The sequence below is a fragment of the Mizuhopecten yessoensis genome, unplaced genomic scaffold (genome assembly GCF_002113885.1).
Source record: "Mizuhopecten yessoensis strain PY_sf001 unplaced genomic scaffold, ASM211388v2 scaffold8841, whole genome shotgun sequence".
NCBI lineage: Eukaryota > Metazoa > Mollusca > Bivalvia > Pectinida > Pectinidae > Mizuhopecten > Mizuhopecten yessoensis.
In genome coordinates this window covers 77,285-101,734 of record NW_018407749.1, presented here as the reverse complement: position 1 = coordinate 101,734, position 24,450 = coordinate 77,285, and the positions used below count along the sequence as shown (strand labels likewise).

The window sequence follows — 24,450 nt, the reverse complement described above, 5'->3', positions numbered from 1 at the left end:
AAGTAGTCAATTAATGTATCAAATCGTCTGTCGATGACTTCCCTACAGTATTTCATCACCTTTCAGACAATCTGTTTCTGTATTGAACTTGACTTTGAAGTGCTATTGATTCTGTTATTGGTTTTATTATCAGTGCTGCTGATCTCACTAGAAAACGTGGATGTTTTTGTGTGTAACATAGCAAAGAAAGATAGAGAGACTCCCCCTCCCCCCTCCGACATTGTTAACAAGCTTAAATGTGATGTTCCATTTAAACATATCAAATTTTGTATTGAACGTAAATTAATATGCCACCGCTCAATTATCTGTTATACTGAATGTGATGGTGTAACAACAAGCTAATCAAGACATGTTAGCCAGGTATAATATAATCAACACAAGCTAATCAAGACGTGTTAGCTAGGTATGATATAATCAACACAAGCTAATCAAGACATGTTAGCCAGGTATAATATAACCAACAATAGTATAAACACTAACGATGATTACCTTACCTAATTTAGATATTAGTTAATGTGTCTTCTTCACTTTTTGATATAGATTATGAAGAACTTATTTGTCATAACCCGGCTTGTCATTTACTTTTTATCAAACAATTCTCCATCTTCATAACATATATCACTATATTAACACACTCATGACAGTTAATAATTTGCTATATAGACAATACAAATCTCCCTTCTTTTAAGATTTGGAAGAAAATATATTAACAGGTAAGCTGAAAATTTCAATCATGACATATTATGTAAACCTTAGAGTTTTGCTCGTTAGAGAACTTTTGTTACATTTAATTTTATGTTTACTATCCCTTATTTCTGTTCCTTTAATCATCTCTTGCATTGGAAATACTGTAATACTACAATTCATTCATTCACATTTACTATGATACTTTTATATAATCTATAATCATACTGAAATTATTTAGCACTTATTCTATTATGCACCAATCAAAAATGGCTAAACCTTTTCACCCTTTCAGGCTGTAACTCTTAGCAACTTGATGACGTCACAGTTATTCTTTATTGTTCTAGTCACATGACCTTTATTGTCATTGTATTATAGTTGCAAACATCAAGTAACTACATGTGCTCTGAAGACGGCCTCCCTTTGGCTGAAACTTGTCAGCACTTAGGATGTAAGTCAAACATTACATTTTGTAGCGGATTCAGTGGTGTTGTTGCTCATCATTTCTACTTTTATTTGCTCTGCTTTCCCTGATGAGCACTGTTGAATACCATTAAGGTATCCACCCCAGGATCCCTACCGCCACTATGGAACTGACTTCCTTGCAGGGACGTTGGGTCTCCACCCCCCNCCCCCCCCCCCCCCCCCCCCAGTTGTATATTATGTAAATGTTCTTTTTTCTCAAACTAGTCTCCAGAAAGCTGTGATGTCTAAACATTTCACATTGTTTGAACCCTGGTATGGTGGCAGACACATGATCTAGCCCCAGTGTAAGAAAACTTTTGGAAGAATTCTAAATATGGTTGTACAATGATTGTATAGATATACAATATTTTAAAAAGTTTTTTTATTAACATCAAGATGTTTGGTATTTTTCAGTTAGTTCCTCCTTTTCTTGTTACCTGTATAACTAAACTGAAATACCTAAATCAAATATGAAGAGTACAATTAGTTAGGTCATCTCGTTACATCTTGGCACACTGCAAATCACATCCCAATGGTCAATTTCTTTGCATGGTACAAGTCGAGTCTATGTATTTTCATAATGTTTATCTAAGATTTACCTGTGTATTTACAGGTACAGTCAATAAATGTATAAACACTGACAATACCCTGATCAAGAGGAAACAAGGTCAAGCCCATACGTAGGTATGGATAAAAGAAACATACCGTCAAGCACTGTACATATATAAGTTTACTGCAGTTAGCAATAAGTCATATCACCTTTCTCCATAAATGTTTGAATATCCTTGTGATATCTACCTCTGATTCCTGTACCAGACAGACCACAGACCATGGCCCGTAGGACGTCGGATCGCCTTTCCAGATAATTGTGTTGGTTTAATTACTAACAGTTTTATTCAACTTTTTCTCCATAAATGTTTTATACTGAAACTGTCTCAAAGAGACGGCGAGTCAGTATAACCTTAAAAGTACCAGACAGTGATCCCAGTACAGCTTTTTAGGGTTTTAAATAGAAATATTGTATCTTGGCAGTAAGCTAATCATTTCTAAAACTGAATTATTTACTTGTGGATAAGTTTACCGATGTTTGTACAACAGCTCCATTTTATTGAACTTCTTTACCTCATCAACAAATCAAGGTCAAATTGGAATCATGATTTTTTTAAAACTTTTTAAAACCAACCAAATATATGCTTATTTTCTGCAGACACTTAAAAAATCAATTAGACAGTTTGCATGAACTTGTCATTAAGATATTGAAGTCCAGACATAAAGGTATATGGATTACACCATACTGTACAGATACCAGTGACAGCTCTTAGCCCTTCAGGCAAGGAAACAAATATCAAAATATGAAGCACATAATGATACAATAATCATCAATCAAAACTGAAATCTTCCTTTCAAAACCACAGGCTGTATTCGAAGTAAAAGTGCATTTTTTATTCTTTTCCTATGTTGACTGGAACACAAACTAGTCCTGTCATAAATGACATCGGGGGAGAGTAAGAAATACAAATCAAACGATGTGTACTCACATTTATCCTTTCCCTTTTTATTGAGCACAAAACCGATAGAATCTCTAAACCTACTGTACATTTTTTATATCAAACTTAGATGTTGATATTCTTTTTATAAAGTATGGCTTTAGGCGTAGGAATAATAACGGTCTGCAAACTTTAATTTACTCAGACTCATCATGGACTGTGTGCTCAATCGTCATTGTCAACATCAATGACAATTATAATAATAATAATAATAATTGGAGGTTCTTATATACCGCTTTATCACATCCTAGTTCGTAGGTCGTCTCAAAGCGTTTCATAAATTATTATCCGTGGTTATAGGGCCTTTGCAACCAGCCAATACATTGCTCAGCTCCCTGGGGAGCATACAGCCGGAGCTGCCATTTCGGCGCTAACAGCTAGCATTCAACAATTCTAGCACTGCCCAACCACATACTCATTTATAGCTGAGTAGACTGGAACAAGCGGAGTAAAGTATCTTGCTCAAAGATACAACACATTGCCGTGCCGTGGCGCGAATCCGCAATCCTTTGGTCACGAGCCCGGCGTCCTACCACTGGACTACCGTGCCTCCAATACAAATATTTACAAGAATCATGAAATCTAAACTAAAACTTGAATAATCTGAAAACCTGTATATACAGATCAACAATGGCTGGTTTTACTGTGTACATTGCTGTTTAAATTGGACCAGCTGTCTGATATTACTCAGGTAATCATTCTACTTGTTGAGAAAGATTGGTCCTCCCAGTGTTTGTAAATGAAGTGTCAATAAATAAGCCTTCAAACGAACATTGACATCAATACTTTTGTTTGTATTTATATTGAATAAATTACACAATATTTTTAAAGCCACATTTCTGTAAATATCTCTTCATGTGTTTGACATTTTGAGAATGATTTTGATGAATAAATCTGAATTCAAAATACCTTGGACAATAAGTTTAAATTAGGAAAGTCTATCTCTGAAAATTATTAACAGACACTTTAAGAAGAAACCACTTGTAAAAATGAGACTGCTTGGAAAACAAGAGGCCCAAGGGCCTTAGCAGTCACCTGAGTTATGTTATAGGTACTGGTAGCTCAATTTCATTGTTGAGATGTACAAAATGTGGAAACAACATGTGAACAAATTGAAATACAATACTTGTCATGTCACCAAAGGATAAGAACTTTAAAAACTATTTAAATAAATTATTTTGCTATTGAGATATATCCCCTCTCCCCAAGGGAGAGCAGATGACCTGGGGGATAATGACATTTACAATTCAGGTAATGGTAATTTAGGTAAGGACCTTTCTATCCATGCATAGAATTTGATTGTAAAACATCTGAGTCTGAAGAAGAAGATTTTTGAAATATTGGTTAATTTTCCCTCTAAGGCACCGACCTGGCCCCTGGGGGTTGAGGCGAGAATCCCAATTTTACAATTTGATACCATCTTCCTCCAAGGATGATTCTCACCAAGTAAGATTATTTCCTACTGAAAATTGACAAAATATACCCAAAAGTGTTGAGCAAAGCTCAGGTGACCTAATAAACATCATAGGTCAGGTCAGCCCACCTGTGTAATATTTATTCCAGTCAAGCCAATTTTGCCAGTCTGACTTTCAGGTGCCTGTTTTGCACAAATGCTAACAGTAGGTTACCAACATGCATCTTATCTACAAACATGCTTCAGAAGTTGCTGCTCAAAGGGAGGCAACTCTTTACAGTGATCAAGAAAACATGTTCACCAGGCCATCTTCATGAGCATATAACGATGCTTGTGTTCTGGATTCATTAGACATTGCACTCTTATTGCTAAAGCCTACCTAGCTGTATAAATATATACCAGCATACTAGGAAGTAATACTGTGAAAGACTGGCCCCCTTCTGGGGAAATCATGTACTCACAGATGCTCAATGCCAATAGAAACTAGAATAACTAAATATAGTACTGGTATGGCATTTCATCCGAGATCGTACACTACACCCGCAATTTCAATGTTATGAAGGGACTGTCAGAGAAGAAGATTTTACTCTAGTTTACTGTAAATCAGTGCAGCTGTTTTGAAGGATATGTAGTCAATTTGGTTCTAACATAAGTCTCCCTTTGTTTTGTAGTTATTATTCATTATTATAAATGTACTTGACCAAAATAAAAAGAAGTACCAAACAATATAATCCACAATAAAATCACTAATCTGAAACATTCTGACAACATCCTTTTGAATCAGGACACTGAAACTTTACTACAAGAACGCCACCACATAATACACTGGTCAGTTTGTATTGAGGAACTAATTATACAAAGACTTACTATCAAAGACTACAAAGGGGTCAAGACATGGCCTGTTTAGCGTCGTCTGGCTTCGCTTTCATTTTTGGTTGGGGTATCTCCAACAGATCACAGAGCTGATTTCTAAATGGTCTCACTTCATTGATTTTGTCGTTGTCCCTGGAAATACAGAAGCATATTTGAATTAATAATCAACCAATACTCTTTCTTTCCAAAACAAATAGTGCTTCGTTTAAAAGACCATGACTGCCTATAATAGAACCATCAAGAACTATAGCGGAACCTGCATGTTTACACTGAACCTCACATTATCATAAAAACAGGCCTTTTATTAGACCCTCATACATAAATTTCCATATAAACTCCATTTGAATACTATTCTGAACTGACATATCTCTTTAAATTACAGAACAGTAATATTTTCTGTATTTTCTTGCAACATGCAAACAATTCCTTGAAATTGACAGTAAAGTTTAAATTTCATGACAAAATTGTGACGAGTGTTTTCCCCCTTTTTTTGGATGAACTGTTTTAGAAATTAATGGCTTAGGGTTACCAAACAGACACTTGGGGAACAAGATTAGTAGAGACTAGTTTCACAGGACTTCACTGTACAATGGTAGCTCACCATGTAGTCTCACTGATGATAACCATAGCCTCGTCAAGCCCCTCCTCTGGAGCTACGTCATCGTAAGTGACTAGCGCCTCATATAACTTGTTGGCTGTGGCTTTGCGGATCTGAAAATAAATAAATCAATATATTTAACTGATGATCCAAAACTAGAAACATTAATTTTCGATAACAAACTAACCACCTTCTAAATCATAATAATAATAATGACCTTTTTGTTATAATTACATCTGCAAGAATCTTATATTGTTTAAAGAGTTGTGAGATTATAGCATTTTATAAAGTGAAAACAGAAAAATATTCTGGAATAGACATCAGCTAGTAATACATACCCTTGGGTATTTGTGTCCCATCAATACCAGTAACTGAAACAGAGCTTTCCTTTTTACTTCGGCACAGAACTGTAACAGCTCACAAAACCTGCGAAACAGCCAAAACATAACAATTACCTCATGAACATCTTTAAATTGAATTCTCATTAGTCTTTAGATCTCTTTACAATAGTCTTGAACTGTTTGCTCTCAAACTTTGATGTCACAATGCACATACAACACACTTTTGTAGACACAGAAAAAAGAGCAGAATTTCTCCACTTCTCACATTTTCTTTCTTCAGAAGCATCTGAGCAAGCATGAGCTCTGAACAAACTAAGGACAGCAAGTTAAAAATAATGTATGAGAATATGACGAGGAAAAAAACGTTTACTTTCAAATTCATTCTGATAGCATTTAAAAAAATTCCCAGTATCAATAAACTTCTGAACAGTAAGAACATTTAAACTTTAATATTGTGAAATTTTACATTTGTCCTGATGAGTAAGATTTTCTACAATGAATCCACTACCTCAAGTCAAGAGGTGATTTCTTAAGGATGTACACCTCTGAGAAGTCAAAAATTTCCCTTATTAAACTTTTTTTCTTATATTGATTTTTGGAAAAAGGAGATAATGGCATAGAAGAAAATGCAAAAAGAAATATATGTCCGTGTGTTCGTTTTTGTGCTATGATCGGTCAAAGATACCAATTTAACACAATAGGTGATTTTAGGTAAATTTTCGGGTTTTGACCATTTGCAGAACAAATTCATACAATTTCTTCCAAGTGTGTTATCAGATATGTATGAATGTTTGTAGAATTGATAAAAATATTATTTTCTTTTAAATTATGGAAGTAAAATTTCTAAATCTTATTCATTTTACTCAGAAATGCGATTTTAGTTACCCCTACCCCTTATTTTTTAATGAAAAATGCACATTTTTTCACCATTTTTTGCAGATGTTTAATGTGCTTGATATAAAAAATTCCTGTATTAAACTTTTTTTGGTATTCAATAAATCAAAAGAAAATGTGTTTCTCTTTCTAAAACAGCCACAAAAATGGGGGGTCGGCGTGCTTCTTTTTTTGTCCCATTATTATTTGTGTTATTTTTCACCTTTTTCGGGGTCAAAAATCAAAAGTGCTTCAGTTACCCTAATATGTTAAAAAAAAATACCAATAATATATAACTTTCCACTTTTTTGCATATTATTTTAATCATATTAAACATTATAAAGTTGTACAGCAAAATTGAACCTGCTACATTTAAATGGTGACACAGTGACAATTTAAGTGATCAATCTAGTGTCAAAAAAGGTGAAATTTTGCCCTTTGTGAAGTGCAAGAAATTCACATAAATACACTTTTCAAAATGGCCACCAAATTGGTCATTTCTTTCAAATTCTTGTAAAAAATGTTCTACACACAACAGACATCTAGTTTTTTGACATGTTTTTCAGATGTGTGTTTGCTATTAAACTTTGCTATTAAACCTATCATAATTTGATAAATATTACAAAAACCTGTTACACCAGATCATAACGAGACTTGAACGTGACTGAAACCTCAGAATAGTACATCCTTAAAAGAATTTCATAAACATTTAGTATTTCAATAAGCAATTGAGGAAATATTGCCCTAAATTAAAATCTGATAATGAGAAATAAGACTACAAATGTATTAACATAATATCTACAAAATGGCATAGTACAGGTGGGAATTTTGAAACTTAGAAAGCAGCTCAAGGCATTAGGGGAAAATAGAACAGAGATTTCGGACTAAATGGGTGGTCTCGCTTAAATGAATAAGCATTTATTGATGTAAGGTAGTTGTTTGTCATAGCAGATCTTTTCTGTCAACACCCCAAAACTTAGCGACAATAAATGTTGTCAGAGAATTCCATGTTTTGGTATAGTAGTGTGCTCTGACCCCACACCAGTCATCTATCTCAAGTCTGATGTTGTGGGGAAACTCTGGCTAGAGCAAAGGGGATTCTAGACAATGATGTTATAAGGAAACACACAAAGCTTTACTCACACATCAGCACTGGCTATGAGCTTCTGAGGGTCCCCACTCCTAGATATTTCTTTTTTAGACAGCTCTAAAATCTTCTGGGCAAATTCCTGACTGGAAAGTAAGATAATCAAAACATGTCAAGATGATACACAATAACCTGGCTAAATCACTGGTCCACATTCAAAAGCGTATATTTTTCAGAAACATGAAAACCATACTTTTTCCTGCAGGTATCAAATTTTATTTTTCCAATTATGAGGATTACAAACATTTTCTTGGACATATCTTTTTTCCCGGAGGAATTCAGAATCTGTCAATCTGAACTATTTTATTTTAACATCTGTTGTACAAGGAAATAAACATACAAACAACTACCGATGTGTATTGCACTAAAAGCGATCTGTTATACCAGAAACTTACTTTTCATTCTCTGCAAACACGTTGAAACAGCCTTTGGATAACAGCTGATTCAACATCTTCAGCATGGGGAGGGACACCCTGAAAAACACCATAACCACATTCTGTATATATATGTGATAATAAGCAATTATATAAGGCTTGTTTCCCCAATTAAAGACAGGAATCATTGAGGCTTACACATAAATATTATAACCATAATGATAAAACAATGTGGTTCTATAAATTGGCATTTGGGAATACAATTCATTGTGTAAAATCTATACAGTACGTCTACATTAAATGATATGAACCTAGTCAGTAAAGCTAGAAGCATGTCTTCTACCACGGACTTGACAATATTACACATCACACTTCCTGTGTACAGTACGTACAATATTACTAGTCACTACCACTACCTGTGTACAGTACAATATTACACATCACACTTCCTGTGTACAGTACGTACAATATTGCTAGTCACTACCACTACCTGTGTACAGTACAATATTACACATCACTTCCTGTGATAGCAATAAATGTTTAAAATCCTTTTACTTCAACATGATGAGATGGGTTTTAACGAACTGTTGTGTATAGCATCCTTGGTCAAAGGGGACTCAGTATTTATAAACAGAGGGTGATTCCCCTTCTAGGGGTAGAAAGGTTTGTGGTATCATTTTAATACAATAAATACCAACAATTTTTCTGATGCAACATTGTATTAACAGTAATTCTGTTTTAGAAGTATCTCATTTATTAATGCTTGTATTACAGATACTGTGAAACTTGTCTAATCTTACCCCTTAGTATTTCATAATCCTATATGATCCGACGTATTGCTGTTATACAATTTCTTATGAAAACTTGCAAACGAGACCTGTGTATTCTGACATTCTGTTTAATATGATGACCTCATATATCATACCATTTTGAAAAATTCTTTAAATTCTTAACAACATGTCAACCAAAACATTTGATGTATTATATTTATTGGAAATAGATATTTACGCAATAAGTGATTGTAAAAACTTATAACATTTTTGTTACAATATGTCATGTAAAGATACCACATACAGTCATGAGGTTTAATCAATATAGGTAAGATAATCACTGATAGACAGGGAGTAGGAGTAATGGGGAGTGTTGCCTTGGATGAGAGATTGGATTTTCAGAATTCATCGATAGAGAGAAAGACAGAGATAGAGAATGTTTCTTTTGTTTATCTGACCTGTCAATCTTGATGTGACTTTCAAATATCTTCATGAGGACGTCAACGAATTGTGACATCTGTGCCGAGTCTTTATTGATGGTCCGCAGATACGCGTTTAAAGATCCACTGGAGTAGATCACCTGATAAGGACAAACAATACTATTGATATACTCAATGGTCACTTTCTCTATGGTTGCATGACGTTTCATCACTATAGTATCTACTTCACTTGGGTAGATAGTTTAAGTTAGACAACTAGGTGATTAGACTCTGGTATAGCCTAGGTCAAGGGTCCATCTGGGGTATCAAATGAAATTAGTTACAAAATAACATTTTTGTCTTACTTTTCCACTTGAGACTTTTCTACATTAATAGGAAATAAGACATTATTTAATCTGATGACATATAACGGCTACTTATTTCAACATAGACTAAATTGTCTAGAGTAATTTGTTTCGATTTCATATATTTTTTTAATCAGTTCATCAAAGCCAGCTGTACAATTGGTAAAGGAACCTAGAATATTTTTTTCAGAATTAGCATTGAAGCAGAAGATTGAAACAAAACAAATAAAGCTTTTGAAAGAAAACACTTGTTGGTCCAACATTGAAACTCAAGGCAGGCAAATATTGACAAAATCTGCACACACAACAGGCCGATATTGGTTACACACTGCACTCACCAGTGACTCTGTAAGACCCCCAACACTGACAGTGAGGCCTAACAGCACGCTGTACTGATAGGCTGGGCACTTAAGGAGCTTTGTGAAGAGAGGAAACGTGTCTGATGGAGCCGCCCAGTTGACCTTCTCTGCCTCCTCCCTGGAAACAAAATTCTTACTTCAGAAAACATAACACACTAACTAGTTGAATGATTAAATTGAGAGACTTTGAAAACAGCACTTTAAAGAGAAAAAGAAGATATTTTTTTCCCCCAAAGACTAAACAATGACATACATGTGTATCTTATAATTAGGCAAGAGAAGATTACTAGACTATTAAATGTCATACAGGTGTGTTTGAAAGGGGAATTTCACCACATGTAGTAAAGTTTGAAGCTCTGACGATGGTGTTACTAGTGGTTGCAGTTAAACACTGTCCATATACATACATGTATTATGATGTGATCACGTTATATCTGTGCTAGACATACCTTGGGAAAACCTCTTCTAATACTTGTCTGTGTGGAATGTGAGGAATCTCTGGTCTAAAAAGAAAGAACTTCACATGAGTTCTATCTTAAATCATACATGTCACAACTGTGATGTTAAATGCAATCAAATCATATGATATTTCAAAACATCAAATCACATTTTCATATTCAAAATCTTATTAATCAAGGGATAAATAAACTTAGTGTCAGGGAGGTATTAGTCATGGTATCTTTACATTTGACTGTTAATTTTAAGTCTTCTGTCAAGTTGTAAGCATGAGAGGTAACTACAATTCTGTCAAGTTGTAAGCATGAGAGGTAACTGCAATAATCTTGTGTGATTTTCAAAAATGGGGAAAGGGGAGCAGAACGACCTTTGTGTGTTCTTATTGAACTAAAGTATTTAAAAACAAAAAACTTCAAATGTCAGCAACAGCCCTATGGTGTTTTTGTTTTGTTTTTTTACAAGCAGACAACATGATCAGTATGCACAGTAGTCTAGTGGTAGGACGCCAGGCTCATATGACCGAAGGGTTGCGGGTTAGAGTCACGTCACCTTGTTGTGTCTTTGAACAAGATACGTGGTTGGGCAGTCCTGGAATAGTTGAATGCTAACTGTGAGCGCTGAAACGGCAGCACTGGCTGTATGCTCACAATAGAGTTGAGAAAGATATTGGCTGGTTGCAAAGGCCAAATAACCACAGACAATAATTTGTGAACCGCTTTGAGACGACCTACAGACTACGTTGTGATAAAGCAGTATATAAGAACCTCAAATTATTAATTTTATTATTATTATCATGATTATTAGAGATCATACAATCCCTTGATCATCATGAAGAGATTACCATTTGATTTGGATCACTGCTCATTGTACTATTTTGTACAGTATTTGTACTTACCTGTGATACAGAAGACACTTGAATATGTTGCCAGCGTGAGCTCTCGTCCGATCTATTTTTTCACAAGCCTGCTGTACCAGACAGCAAAATACATTCTTACTTCTGAAATATACACAAATAAACCCTGTGTTAAGAAATGTTTATATTAATGCCTACATGAGACACAACTTTTAGAAAGGTCAGCACTTACAATGAGGAATTGTCACTAATATTGTATAGTCAGTTTCATCAACATTTTAATATATAGTATTCGACTATGTTCTTTCATTTGTGAAACTCCCTTGAAAGGATCGATTAAATAAAACCCAATAATCTTGCTCCATAATGTACTGAGCTTGTCATGTGATAAAAATATTTTTAGCAAAAATTTTACCAAATTGAAAGTCATGTTTATATATTATTAATATATGTAAACATATACAAATATTAAGGTGCCATATGCCTGGTGTCGGTGACCAACTTACCGTACCTACATGCATAGAGGTGTGATAATATAAGACCTACTTGCATTTCAGGTGTGATCAGACTAACGTCACTGTGACCTACTTACATTCCAGGTGTGATCAGACTTAAGTCACTTCGACCTACTTACATTTCAGGTGTGATCAGACTAACATCACTGTGACCTACTTACATTCCAGGTGTGATCAGACTTAAGTCACTTCGACCTACTTACATTTTAGGTGTGATCAGACTAACGTCACTGTGACCTACTTACATTCCAGGTGTGATCAGACTAAAGTCACTTCGACCTACTTACATTTCAGGTGTGATCAGATTAACATCACTGTGACCTACTTACATTTCAGGGGTGATCAGATTAACATCACTGTGACCTACTTACATTTCAGGTGGGATCAGACTAACGTCACCGTGACCTACTTACATTTCAGGGGTGATCAGATTAACATCACTGTGACCTACTTACATTTCAGGTGTGATCAGGCTAAAGTCACTGTGACCTACTTACATTTCAGGTGTGATCAGATTAACGTCACCGTGACCTACTTACATTTCAGGTGTGATCAGATTAACATCACTGTGACCTACTTACATTTCAGGTGTGATCAGGCTAAAGTCACTGTGACCTACTTACATTTCAGGTGTGATCAGATTAACATCACTGTGACCTACTTACATTTCAGGTGTGATCAGACTAAAGTCACTGTGACCTACTCACATTTCAGGTGTGATCAGACTAACGTCATTGTGACCTACTTACATTTCAGGTGTGATCAGGCTAAAGTCACTGTGACCTACTTACATTTCAGGTGTGATCAGATTAACATCACTGTGACCTACTTACATTTCAGGGGTGATCAGACTAATGTCACTGTGACCTACTTACATTTCAGGTGTGATCAGACCAACGTCACTGTGACCTACTTACATTCCAGGTGTGATCAGACTAAAGTCACTTCGACCTACTTACATTTCAGGTGTGATCAGACTAATGTCACTGTGACCTACCGGTACTTACATTTCAGGTGTGATCAGACTAGCATCAGTGTTGACAATCATAGTCGTAATTTCATGTAAGCCCGTCATAGCAGCCTCCCGAGCCCTGATCCCAAACAAATATTTTGTCATTAAGTTATATCATAATGTACTTTGCATATATCAGTAAAACACTGATGAGATACATAGTAGATCATCTTCCAGATACAGCAGTCACAGCTGTAGGAAAGATCTGTGATATAGATGTTCCACAATGGGTAATGGATTGTTATCATGTTGATCTAACTCAAATTACTTAATTTTCAAATTTTATACAGATTAACCAATGAAATCATGTCCAGGGTGGTATCCACCAGTTGCTAACCAAAATGTTTACCAACTCTCAGTAAGTTTATCCAATGAGCCGGGAGTGAGGAGCCGATAGTGGTTGTGGGAGAAATAGTTTTATAAACTGGACTTCATAAACAACTCTACAGAATGTCTAGATAGACCAGCCCTTCTGTATGTCAATAAAAGTGATCTCTCTCACAATAGATGGCTTAACAGATAATACATCTGCTTCTAATCAATACTTTATACACTTGACAGGATGTCTCATAGAAATAAGTATATTTATATTTATTGTGCTGGGAAAATGAAATATGTGAAATCTAAGGAACTTTTTTTTTTTTTGCTGAAGTGATATTCTCATGGGAAAGCTGTAAAATTAACAAGAAATTGAAAGAGATCAAAGCTGTTTATCGTTTAAAGTTTGAAATATTTTATATTTCATAAGAGCTGTCATTTGAAGTATTAATGTTCATGTCATCAGAGACATCTGATGTATTGGTAAAAGTTTGAAATATTGCACTGCATGGTAAAACTAGAATTATGTCAGTCTGACATTTAAGTCGCTCACCACTTTAAATTGAATTGCTTCAGTAAGACGTTGAGCATCAATATCTTCTATAATACCTCAGATATGTGTTCTGTATTCTGCTAATTGAGAATCAGGTCATGTGATGATGATGCCTTTGGGATTTCCAAAATCAATCACCTCTTAAATGATGCCTTAAAAACATTTCTCCCTCTCCTCTTTTTTCACCCTCTTTCAGTGTGACGCATTGTTGTAATTTTCATTAATTAGCATCCTCCGATGATGTGACATGAGCATTTATGTGCAGAATGCCAATCGGTGAATGGATAATAAAGAATAGGTGCATTTTGTGATTGTGAAATGAAGAATTAACAGAATGGGGGAAAAATACATGGAGAAAAGAGACATTGTACTCCTTTTATTTTTATTTATTATTTATTCATATGAATAATAATTATTAATATATGTAGTGACTTTATTTACTGTCATTGAATATACAAAATCTCAAAAATGTTCTTGGAATATATTTGAATTATATTTCTCAATGCGACTATATATTAATTACTAACGTAAGAGTTATTTCCCTTACACCGGATTGGATAATATTTTGACACAGCGCGAATTCTTGTCAAACAGCAGCGGCAGTTGTGTCATGTTCTTAAATTGTTACACTTTCATAAATAAATACACCAGAAATAGCATGCTGTGTTACAGAAATGTTTGATAAGCATACACAGTTTACATATCGTCTCGTCTCAGAGCCATTAAGCATTACCGTTAACAACCTAAGCACGATATGTCATATTACGTTCCCGTTTGAAACATCAAAATAGAGGTTATACTTCATCACTAATACGGTTTATAAATACATATATTTACTTCTTCCTTCTACAGACAGCGTCGATGCTTGACAGTCTTCACATGTGCTTTCTCGAATCATATGTGTTTCACACGCGTAACACTCCTCAGACCTCAATCCGAGTTGCTAAAACGCTCAAACGTAGTGCACGAATTTCACCACCACAACACTCGTAGAATGCACCGGAGATAAACATTTTGTTTTCAGCAATTATTAAAAGTATAGATTATTACTTGGAGAAGAGTATCAGAAGACTTTATGTAACCCACAGGTGAGTGTCAGAGATTCTACTTTCTATTTACGATAACGAAACTATATAGCGGAAGCATGTAAGACTGAATTATGCGCACGCATCCGTAACGGAAGTGGGTCCGTCATTTCGTTCTCTGGACAGAATTAATAAGCCGCTCGGCTCTCGCCAAGAGCGGCTTAAAAAGACATTAATCATTCCATACACAAGCTTCCATAATTATATATTTAATTGTCAAATGATCCTAACTCACCATGCACCCACATCTCCTCGACTGTCCAGGGTGTAGTCCTGCATGGCCTGGAAACATGTGTCGTATACTTCAGGAATGTTTTGTGAACACAGTACTTGTGTCGGATCTCCTTGTTTATCAACTCCGACTGATTTACAGACCCTGTAATACATGTAGAGAAACTTGTCTAAATAGAACACCATCTGTGCATTTTGTTTCAATTTAAAAGTCATTGTTCTAATTTAAAAGTATTTAAAGAAACCTATCTTACGAGAATCCTACAGATTTGAACAAGGCAGAACAATACTAATCTTTCTAATCAGTTTTGAAGTCAGGGCTTGAAATTTTATACTAACTAAGGTATTGGTATCCAAAATTTTGTCAAATCATTTTCATTTTTGAGAGCATCAATACTGTTATTGGGAAATTATAATGTTTGACATATTTGAAAAGTTGACTGATTTGCTAAAAGAAATAGGCAACTTTAACAATTTTCCAATTCTATAACCAACAGAGATTAATTCCTGTTTCAGGAAATTCAGCCTTGACCTTACCCAGTGATAGCCTTGACTGCGTCACGTCGGGACTCCGCCCATTTTTTCTCCCTCTCCGTCACTCGAGTGGCCCCCATTAGACCGCTCAGAATACCTTTGAGTTTGTTCTTCATGATGAACTTGGGTAATGCACCTATGGCCAAGGAATATCCCTTCCTATAAAATTTAGAAACACAATCTTCATCTTTAAACCAGTATGTGCAATAATGAAACATGGGATAGCTAAATCTATGAAAGTTTGTTGTGTATATTAACTGTGTCCAATTTAACAACAGCAATTCAGTATGTACCTATTGAACATCAGTTTAGGATCTATAGGGGTTTTCTGGACTTAAGGAAACTTTTCAGCCTCGTACCCCTCCTCCCAAGAAAATTTGAAAACCCTTCTAGATTGCTTTCTGTATGTGCCTCTAGACAATTAAGATTTATAGTGGAGAAAATAATGTTTAATACTCAAAGTCCTGACTGACAAGTCAACACTACAAACATACCTTGATACTTCCACTGGACTTTTGAGTTCTTCAAGGTACCTGCTTATTACTTTTTCTGAAAATCAAAATCAAAAATAAAACAAAAACAGAATCAGAAATCCATAAAAAATCATTTGAGTTTATTACATTCTGTTGACTTCCTAACTGTAAAAACTGCATCCCTGGTAATGAAAAGTAATTCAATTCTATAAGTGAATTTATAAACATTTCTACGTGCGATATCAGAAAAAGTAGTCTCCCTTAGCAATAAATTTAATTCCCAACATGTTAAATGGCACATTTTGTGATGAAACACCACTGGTTTTGCCAATGTTAAGAATATATAATGTCATTGTATTGTTCCTGGTGTAATCTCAACAAATAATTTTACACTTTACATATCAAAACTGTATGTGATAAATTTATAACACATACTGTATTTAAAATACGTCCGAGACACGTTTACCTTGTTTGTCTGGGATAGCTCCTCCTTTACTGTCTGAATAATACTCCTGAAAGAACGCTGGAATGGCTGCCACGGCCGCTTCCTGGAACAGATAGTGTCAAGCATGGAATATTGTAGGTCCTTTTATTTTTGTTTTGTTAATGAAAACCTTACAGCTCTTCCCCTATTTCATTTTTATTTGACAACCAGACATCTACAATGTTATAGGACTTGTGCCTACCAGCACAATAGGTTTTCAAATCTTTATGCAAAGTACATAATGATAAAGTACATATGTACCTCACACTGACTGGGGAAGCTGAAATACAATGTAAATTCAGTGTATTTTTCACATTTTCCTTGACCTTTTTTCCAGTTACTGTGGGAATCCATACATCTTGTTTAATATGGATATATCACCCAGGTAGATCTGAAATACTGTGTGGTTTTTTTTCAGAGGGTGGGGGGAGGGGGCTTTAAAATATTGAACAACCATACAAATAGATTCAGCCAATGGTATTCCAACTGATTATATTGTAGCTCCCACATTCCAGTATTCACCTTCCCATTCTTGATGCTTTAAAAGTCTATCATTGACATTTGCTTAGAGATAAAAAGAAAATCAATAAATCCTATTGACATTCATCATTCGATTTAATCATAAGTAAACCAATATCATTTTCAAACTTTTCACCCATCAAAAATTTTGTTAATGCTATATTTGGTGATTGACAGCTAGTACTCACATACAAATCATAAGCACTCCAGAACATTTTTGATGATTATTTACATGTCCTGGGCACTTATTGGGTTAAATATGGTATGCAGAACAGATGGAGGAAAGACAGTTCACCTATATATATACAGCACAGTAAGGTATGAAGAAATGATTCTTACCTGGATTTCTGGTTCAACGTAGTGTAAACATTCATCTATGATCCCCTGCCATAATTCTGCATAAAGAAAGGTAAAAAGTTTGATTATTGTAATCCGGGCATATAATAAAAATAATAATTTGAGGTTCTCATATACCGCTTTATCACAACCTAGTTTGTAGGTCTCGTAGCAGTTCACAAATTATTATCCGTGGTTATAGGGCCTTTGCAACCAGCCAATATCTTTCTCAACTCCCTTGTGAGCACACAGCCGGTGCTGCCATTTCATCCCTCACAACTAGCATTCAACAATTTTAGCACTGCCCAATCACATATTCATTTACAGCTGAGTAGGCTGGAACAAGTGGAGTAAAGTATCTTGCTCAAGGATACAACTGTGCTGCGACGTGACTCGTCCTACCACCAGACTACCGTGCCTCCTGTATATCTTTTTTTTAATTCTGTGCCAATGATGTTTTGGAATGGTGCTTGAACTTTGTAGTTAACACTAGCAAGAAAATAATGGTTGTTTTGTTTGCTTCATGAAGTTGATAGGACTACTCAAGGCCCACTCTAAGGTACCATCAGATCTCACTGAGATGTCATAACTGTAACATGGTCACATTATTCTGACAACAGGCTGAAACCAGGTGTCTAGGGAGACACCAGCAAAATAACAAGCATGCAGGACAGAAAAAATTGAACTCCCAAGTGTTGTCATGAAATGGGGGCATCTACAATAGGTTTCTACAAACTTCCCTATGTAGAAAACACAAAAAAAAACCCAACCTATTCTTGTGGGGCGGGGACAATATACTCCTGCTGTGGGATACAACAGGTTTATTCTATCACCAAATCTGCACACATACCAATGATGGGATCTCCATGATAGGGCAGCTTTGACAGGGACAACTTCTCGATCAGACAGGTCACTGCAACAGTAATGGTACAAAAGTGATACAAACTAAATAAGTAAGTTAAACCACCATTGATTCTTAGAAATAATGGATCAATATGTATTGAGCATGAAATGTTAATACTACAGAGGTAAGCAGCTGAGATAAACATTTGATTAATTTGACAATTAAATAGTACAATTTGAAATTAACATTAGGACTATAAACTCTTCATGAATGTAAAAATAACATTAGATATCTTATTTCTTACAAAATCTGACCTAAAAATGTTCATACAGCTGACAATTTGGACTCTCCAACAACCCCCCAGTCATCTCCGACAGATTTAGCCCTCTTACAAAAACCTGGGCATACATCTGAGATTGTAGGTCCGTTTGTTCTTGACAAGCCAGTGATGACAGAAAAATGTCAAGGGTTTCAAAGAAGACCACAGCAGAGATTGAAATTATGAGCTGGGTAAGGTTTAAAACTTACAAAAAAAATAGTATTTGTGTTGAAAAAGAAATATTACAAATTTGCCCAAATAACAACAAGGTTTCACTGTTTTGTGTATCTTACCTGCTTTCCTCATGAGCTCTCCTCCCATGCCTCGGAAAAGTTCGACATCATGCAGCTGAAAACAAAAAAATCATAAACTACAATATCAAGTTCATCAACTTTGCTACAAAACTATTTTTTCATTTTTTATTTTTTTAATAAATACATATATTGTTATATTATCCAGTTTGAAATCACAATTTATGGGTTTCAAAGTTTAAAAAAAAACATAAATTGTAATTTCAAAGTCAAAACCCCCATACCTAACTAAGTAACTATGAAGTTAGTCCGTCATACTTAAATAAATAAATATACAACAATTGATAAAGTGCCCTTTCTAGCTAGAATAAGCCACTCTAAAGCGCTTTACAGTACATAGATATACAATTTATACAATCAACACAATTAGCGTATACATTAATCAATACCAATTTGAGGAATTTGCAGGAGCTGCCCTATCAGGCGCTAACTACTAATTCTATGCCACCTGGCTAATATCTCCTATATGTGTGTATGCCTGTGTGTGCTGGAGATGTATTGTGTTCTGTTTGTAGAGAGACCGTGCTTCCAATGGTATCAGTTATAGTACCACCTCACTTGAATGCTACAGCACGGAAACCGCAAAATCCACTCCAGACCATTTTATACTCCATCTGGGTTGTTGGAGTTGAATACATCAATATAAGACTCACACTTTTATATAATAGACAGTTTAAGTCCCCAATAACTATGTTATTTCGATAGAAAATTGTAGTCCCCAATGCCTACATATGTCACTTGACAAAGAATCATGAACATGGATCTCAGTATATTTTGCTACCTGGATCTCAGTACATTTTGCTACCCTGGATCTCAGTACATTTTGCTACCTGGATCTCAGTACATTTTGCTACCTACAATGAAGATAAGTTTAACAGTGACAATGGACACCGACCTTTTTGGCGATTCTTCGTAGCCCCTCAATGACGTCTGCATCAATAACATCTGTTATAGCTCTGAAAAATATAGCCTCAAGTTTAGATTTAATAGTGGAAACAACAAAAACAAAGAATGTAAAATTATTCGTACAGATTGTTAACAGAAATTTTCAAAAATATAACTGTTACGTTCAGACAATGGAGCAGTTTTATAACTAATAATTGGATTGGGGGATCTGATATAATTGTTACCAGGTAAGATATGTAGTAAGGAAAGGGGGATAACTGTGGATTGTTCAGGGTTTCATGTTGTCAAAACAGTTATACGGTCCTATGAAGACAGGAGTTGTAAAATAGTTATTAGGTATACTATATATGAGTGATGAGATAATCTCTGTTTAAATACAGTGTTGATCATATAAGCCAAATGATATTGTGTTTGTATCAGTACCTATTCTGTTCAGCGACCAGTTTCCCTAGAGCATGTGTGATCTCTGCTACAGCCAGTATGGTCCCATGGCGGAGGAAAAGATCCGGCCCAGTGGTCAGGGGCATTAACAGTGGTAGCACTACAAACACAACACAGAGAGGTCTGGTAACATGGACACTATGTAAATGTTCATGTCGATAATATTGAAAAGTTTTTGTAACACTGTCAGTGTACTAAAATAGAAATAAAATAGTTGGCAGGCTAGTCCTGAGATGGGTGGACACGGCCTCCTTTATCTGAATACCAGATTGTACACATTTGACTTATTGGTATGAAGTAGACAGGAGATTTACATTTATCTGAATAAAATTATCTGATGACCATTTTATAGAGGTCATATGCATATTATTCTCATATACAGAATAGCCACGATAATTCAGTCATCTTTTTTTCCAACTTCAAGTGGATGGATTGTAAAATGGCAGGATAACTGAGAGAATTTTGTATAAAAGCGTTAATCACATACGCTGTATATCCATAATAAATTTTGAAAAGACTTACAAAAAGCAAAAACAAAACAAAATCAAAACAAGCCATTCAAATTGATATGTCTCGCCTGTGCACCGCTTTGACCATCAATGAGCATGTCAAAAATTAAACAGTTCTATTAACACTCCTAAATGTGACAGCCTTAATGCATTGAAGAGGTTAAGATGAAAATCTGACCAGTTTTTGCCATGTACTCTGGAGATTTTGGTGTGAGTCTGTGGAGGGCCTTAGCTGTCAATTCTCGCACGGCACTGTAATAGAAATCAACACCTGATAAACAAAGCAGTAATCCACTATTAAAAGTATAGTTACTTTGCAAACAACTTCAAATACATAGTTATATACAGTCACATGTTAGTGAAATTTATAATTGCTGTTTATAACACTAGACCCCGTGGACACTTCTGACTGCATAATTTTTCAATATTTCAACTAAATCCTCAATGTGTATAACAAGCACAGTATAATAATTGACTCACCTGTCCCAGTGGGATATCTTGATGTGAACAAGGTGATCAATCAATCCCTGAATATACTGTGGATACTGGGCCACAAACACACTGCAACACAGTTATATAGTAAAGTACATTATCATATTTACTGCAGTGGGTGCCCCTCAACCATTAGTCAGTGCTGTATCAGTATGAAAGTGCTATGTCATGGCCTGGATATATTTTCAAAATTTACTCACACAAACAGAACTTGTAAATTTACGTAAATGGTGACAATATACAAAACTGTATGTGGTTTATTTTAACATTCAGCTGTAAAAATCTAAAAGTGAACTTCCGATTCAAAGTCCATGTGACGAAGGTTTGGCAGAAACTCTATTTGTGAGATGAAAGTCAAAATCATGTGATATAAAAAAAAAAAAAATCATTACATAGGTCATTTAAAAAGAAGAAACAGGGATACATAATAACAAGATAATATTGCAGAAGACTAACAAAAAAGCACTGTTAAATCAAGTTGAAATTGGTGTGCATGAAATTATCATATAAACCATTTCATTTATATGTTTTGTTTTTATGCAAAAAATTTCATGAATAAGTTGTCCTGCATTTATCTTACCTCAGATCCAGATAACAGTGAGACCTATTTCCGACAGCAAAATAATCAACGGTCGTAAGGATGTCGATTCCATGAGGAAATGTACCCTAAAAGCCACCAGGTCAATTAGGTGAAATATTGAGAAATTGCATGTTTTAAACATTTTGTGCTATAATGGGTTAAGACAACAAACTTGAAAACTCCTTTTCTGGATGTCAAGATAAATTAACTATTTAAATCTTAAATTTGTGCTATTTACTAAATGTGGACCAATAATAATTTTTAGATAAAATAATTTGTTCTTGTATTACACTCAGAGTGTGTTGGTAGAAATATACTGTGACAGAAGTAATTTTGGGTAATGCATGCACAGGGAAAAAACATCCGGAGTTTAATTTACTTTTAATTCCCTTAAAAACATTAATGATTTTGTGATCATTCAATAAAAAGAATGAGAGAATGCCCCATGTTTTCTAGTCTTTTTCTTTTTTGTATATTTTCTGGCAAGTTTCTTGATACAATCATGAAATTCAAAGATCTGAAGATGAGCCAATACATATTTAATGTAAAGATAATTTTCACAGAAAAGAATGAGTTGTTTTGTTCTGCCAAGTATACAAAAGTAAATTTTATTTATAAAGTGTCCATGCTAAAGAGGTCACACTGCGACACCTTGAATAAATGTATTATTTGCTCAATAATAAATACAAAAATAATATCAATAGTGAATTCACTTAAATAAGATTGTAGTTATATGTTGCACATAACATAAGGCACTACCAGATGTTAAATCAACAAAATAAATGAAATATTGAACAGACGACGTTACCTGGCGTCCCACGTTTTCCTGAAAAGCAGCAGCCGCAGCACGCCTGACATTTACCTCCCGGTCATATATAGAGGCTTTTATCAGTGCACTGAAATCAGACACAAAAGGCATACTGTATTTAACTTTATAGATACACTTAACTCTCATCAGGTGTACTAAAGAATAGTTAGTAGGCAATAAGAACAAGAGAAAACAGCTAGATCATTTTTTTTATATGTGCAAGCTAGGTCACCAATTAATTTGTTTTTTGAAATAACACAAAATATTCATCAGAGGCACAATCATTGACATTAATGTTGAAGTTGTTAACTTTCTGGATAATGCCACAAAATATTAATTATTTTGGATGTTCCACATTTAAGTACTATATCACAAAATGAAGGAGACATATTTTTTATCATAATGTGAAGCCTTTCCCAGTTAAATATATATATCCCACCATGTTTGTCAAACAGGAAACATCCATGACAATAATTAATTCAAACAACTCCATATAAAAGAGTTCGTTTTTTCTATCTTCCCCGTGCAAATAATATTTTATTTTGTAGGCCCCCCTGGTGGAAAGATATTTTCTGCAACAGACTCTAATTATCAGTGTAATTTTTTTTACACATGTCTTTGTAACTGTGCAATCTGAATATCTGTCTATTTTGACAACTAAGACTTACGTTGCTATGTCATTAACATGTGGTGTGATCTCCTGAGGTTCGTAAGCCCTGGCGAAGGCCCAGCACACATAGCACGCAGCATCCCTCACGTGAGCTCCCACCGAGAAGTTTCCTCGCTTGTCGTCATATTCCAAAGACTTTAACACGACGGGAACCACTGAACAGACACATGTTTGATAATAAAGCCTTTGTCTGCAGTGTGACAGGGATCTTCAACCCTTTCACCCCTATGTAACTTTAGTAAACTCTACCATACATTGATCTGGATGAGTCCATGATGGTCCATAGTGGTGAAAGGGTTAACGCAGTAACGGCTGAGGTCCCCACCCCATAACCATATACACCTGTATTAATGTGCCACTGTCACTAGCACTTTATTCCGAAAAGTGGCCAACTATAAGTGCCTATGTGGGAGATACTACAAAACCACTTTCAATTAGACAAAAGAGAAGATAGAGGTCTAATGTGTAAGAGCAGATTTATACAAAAAATGACGATTATAATATTAGAAATGAAACTGTACATTCACAATCCGCTTGACTGAAAAGAGACTATATGTCACATAGCAGATGGCAATAGTGATTCAGCGATAATTTTGATTTTAAATTTGTCAGAGTTATATTCACTGTAGGATCATATAAGGAAGATAAGTAAACAAGAGGCCCATGGGCCTTAACGGTCACCTGATATATTTATACAGAGAGTTGATTTTGTTTTTAACATGAACAGAAATATTATTCAAAGTGACAAAAAACAATAAAACCACCTTACTCAATATCTAGCATACAGATTTCAGACTAAAAAGGATTTGAAACTAGCACCTCTGATTCTTAACAAGGAAAATGAAGAAATTTTAGCACACTGACTCCTTTGAGCCCCACCCTACAGCCCTTGGGGGTAGGGCTGGCTCAAAATTTTCAAAGTATCAAACTGTCAATTCAAGGTTATAATTCCAATCAAGTTATTAACATGTA

The 24,450-nt window shown here is 35.0% G+C and overlaps 1 protein-coding gene across 1 annotated transcript in view; it reads right to left on the bottom strand.

Annotated features, from left to right (window-relative positions):
- The window catches only part of LOC110456764 (tubulin-specific chaperone D-like), a 60,246-nt gene that overhangs the window by 16,687 nt on the left and 19,109 nt on the right, over positions 1 to 24,450 (bottom strand). Inside the window, exons 13-36 of the mRNA XM_021507711.1 lie at positions 23,477 to 23,633; positions 22,809 to 22,896; positions 22,001 to 22,086; positions 21,409 to 21,489; positions 21,107 to 21,180; positions 20,402 to 20,519; positions 19,968 to 20,028; positions 19,055 to 19,109; positions 18,449 to 18,511; positions 17,602 to 17,657; positions 16,726 to 16,807; positions 16,281 to 16,335; positions 15,790 to 15,945; positions 15,257 to 15,397; positions 13,061 to 13,144; positions 11,581 to 11,682; positions 10,679 to 10,732; positions 10,209 to 10,347; positions 9,545 to 9,666; positions 8,338 to 8,415; positions 7,939 to 8,028; positions 5,920 to 6,007; positions 5,585 to 5,694; positions 4,978 to 5,115 (exon numbers count right to left, since the gene is read on the bottom strand). Of these exons, the coding sequence (XP_021363386.1) occupies positions 4,998 to 5,115; positions 5,585 to 5,694; positions 5,920 to 6,007; positions 7,939 to 8,028; positions 8,338 to 8,415; positions 9,545 to 9,666; positions 10,209 to 10,347; positions 10,679 to 10,732; positions 11,581 to 11,682; positions 13,061 to 13,144; positions 15,257 to 15,397; positions 15,790 to 15,945; positions 16,281 to 16,335; positions 16,726 to 16,807; positions 17,602 to 17,657; positions 18,449 to 18,511; positions 19,055 to 19,109; positions 19,968 to 20,028; positions 20,402 to 20,519; positions 21,107 to 21,180; positions 21,409 to 21,489; positions 22,001 to 22,086; positions 22,809 to 22,896; positions 23,477 to 23,633 (2,258 nt within the window). The 3' untranslated portion in view covers positions 4,978 to 4,997. The remainder of the gene's footprint in view (positions 1 to 4,977; positions 5,116 to 5,584; positions 5,695 to 5,919; positions 6,008 to 7,938; positions 8,029 to 8,337; positions 8,416 to 9,544; positions 9,667 to 10,208; positions 10,348 to 10,678; positions 10,733 to 11,580; positions 11,683 to 13,060; positions 13,145 to 15,256; positions 15,398 to 15,789; positions 15,946 to 16,280; positions 16,336 to 16,725; positions 16,808 to 17,601; positions 17,658 to 18,448; positions 18,512 to 19,054; positions 19,110 to 19,967; positions 20,029 to 20,401; positions 20,520 to 21,106; positions 21,181 to 21,408; positions 21,490 to 22,000; positions 22,087 to 22,808; positions 22,897 to 23,476; positions 23,634 to 24,450) is intronic.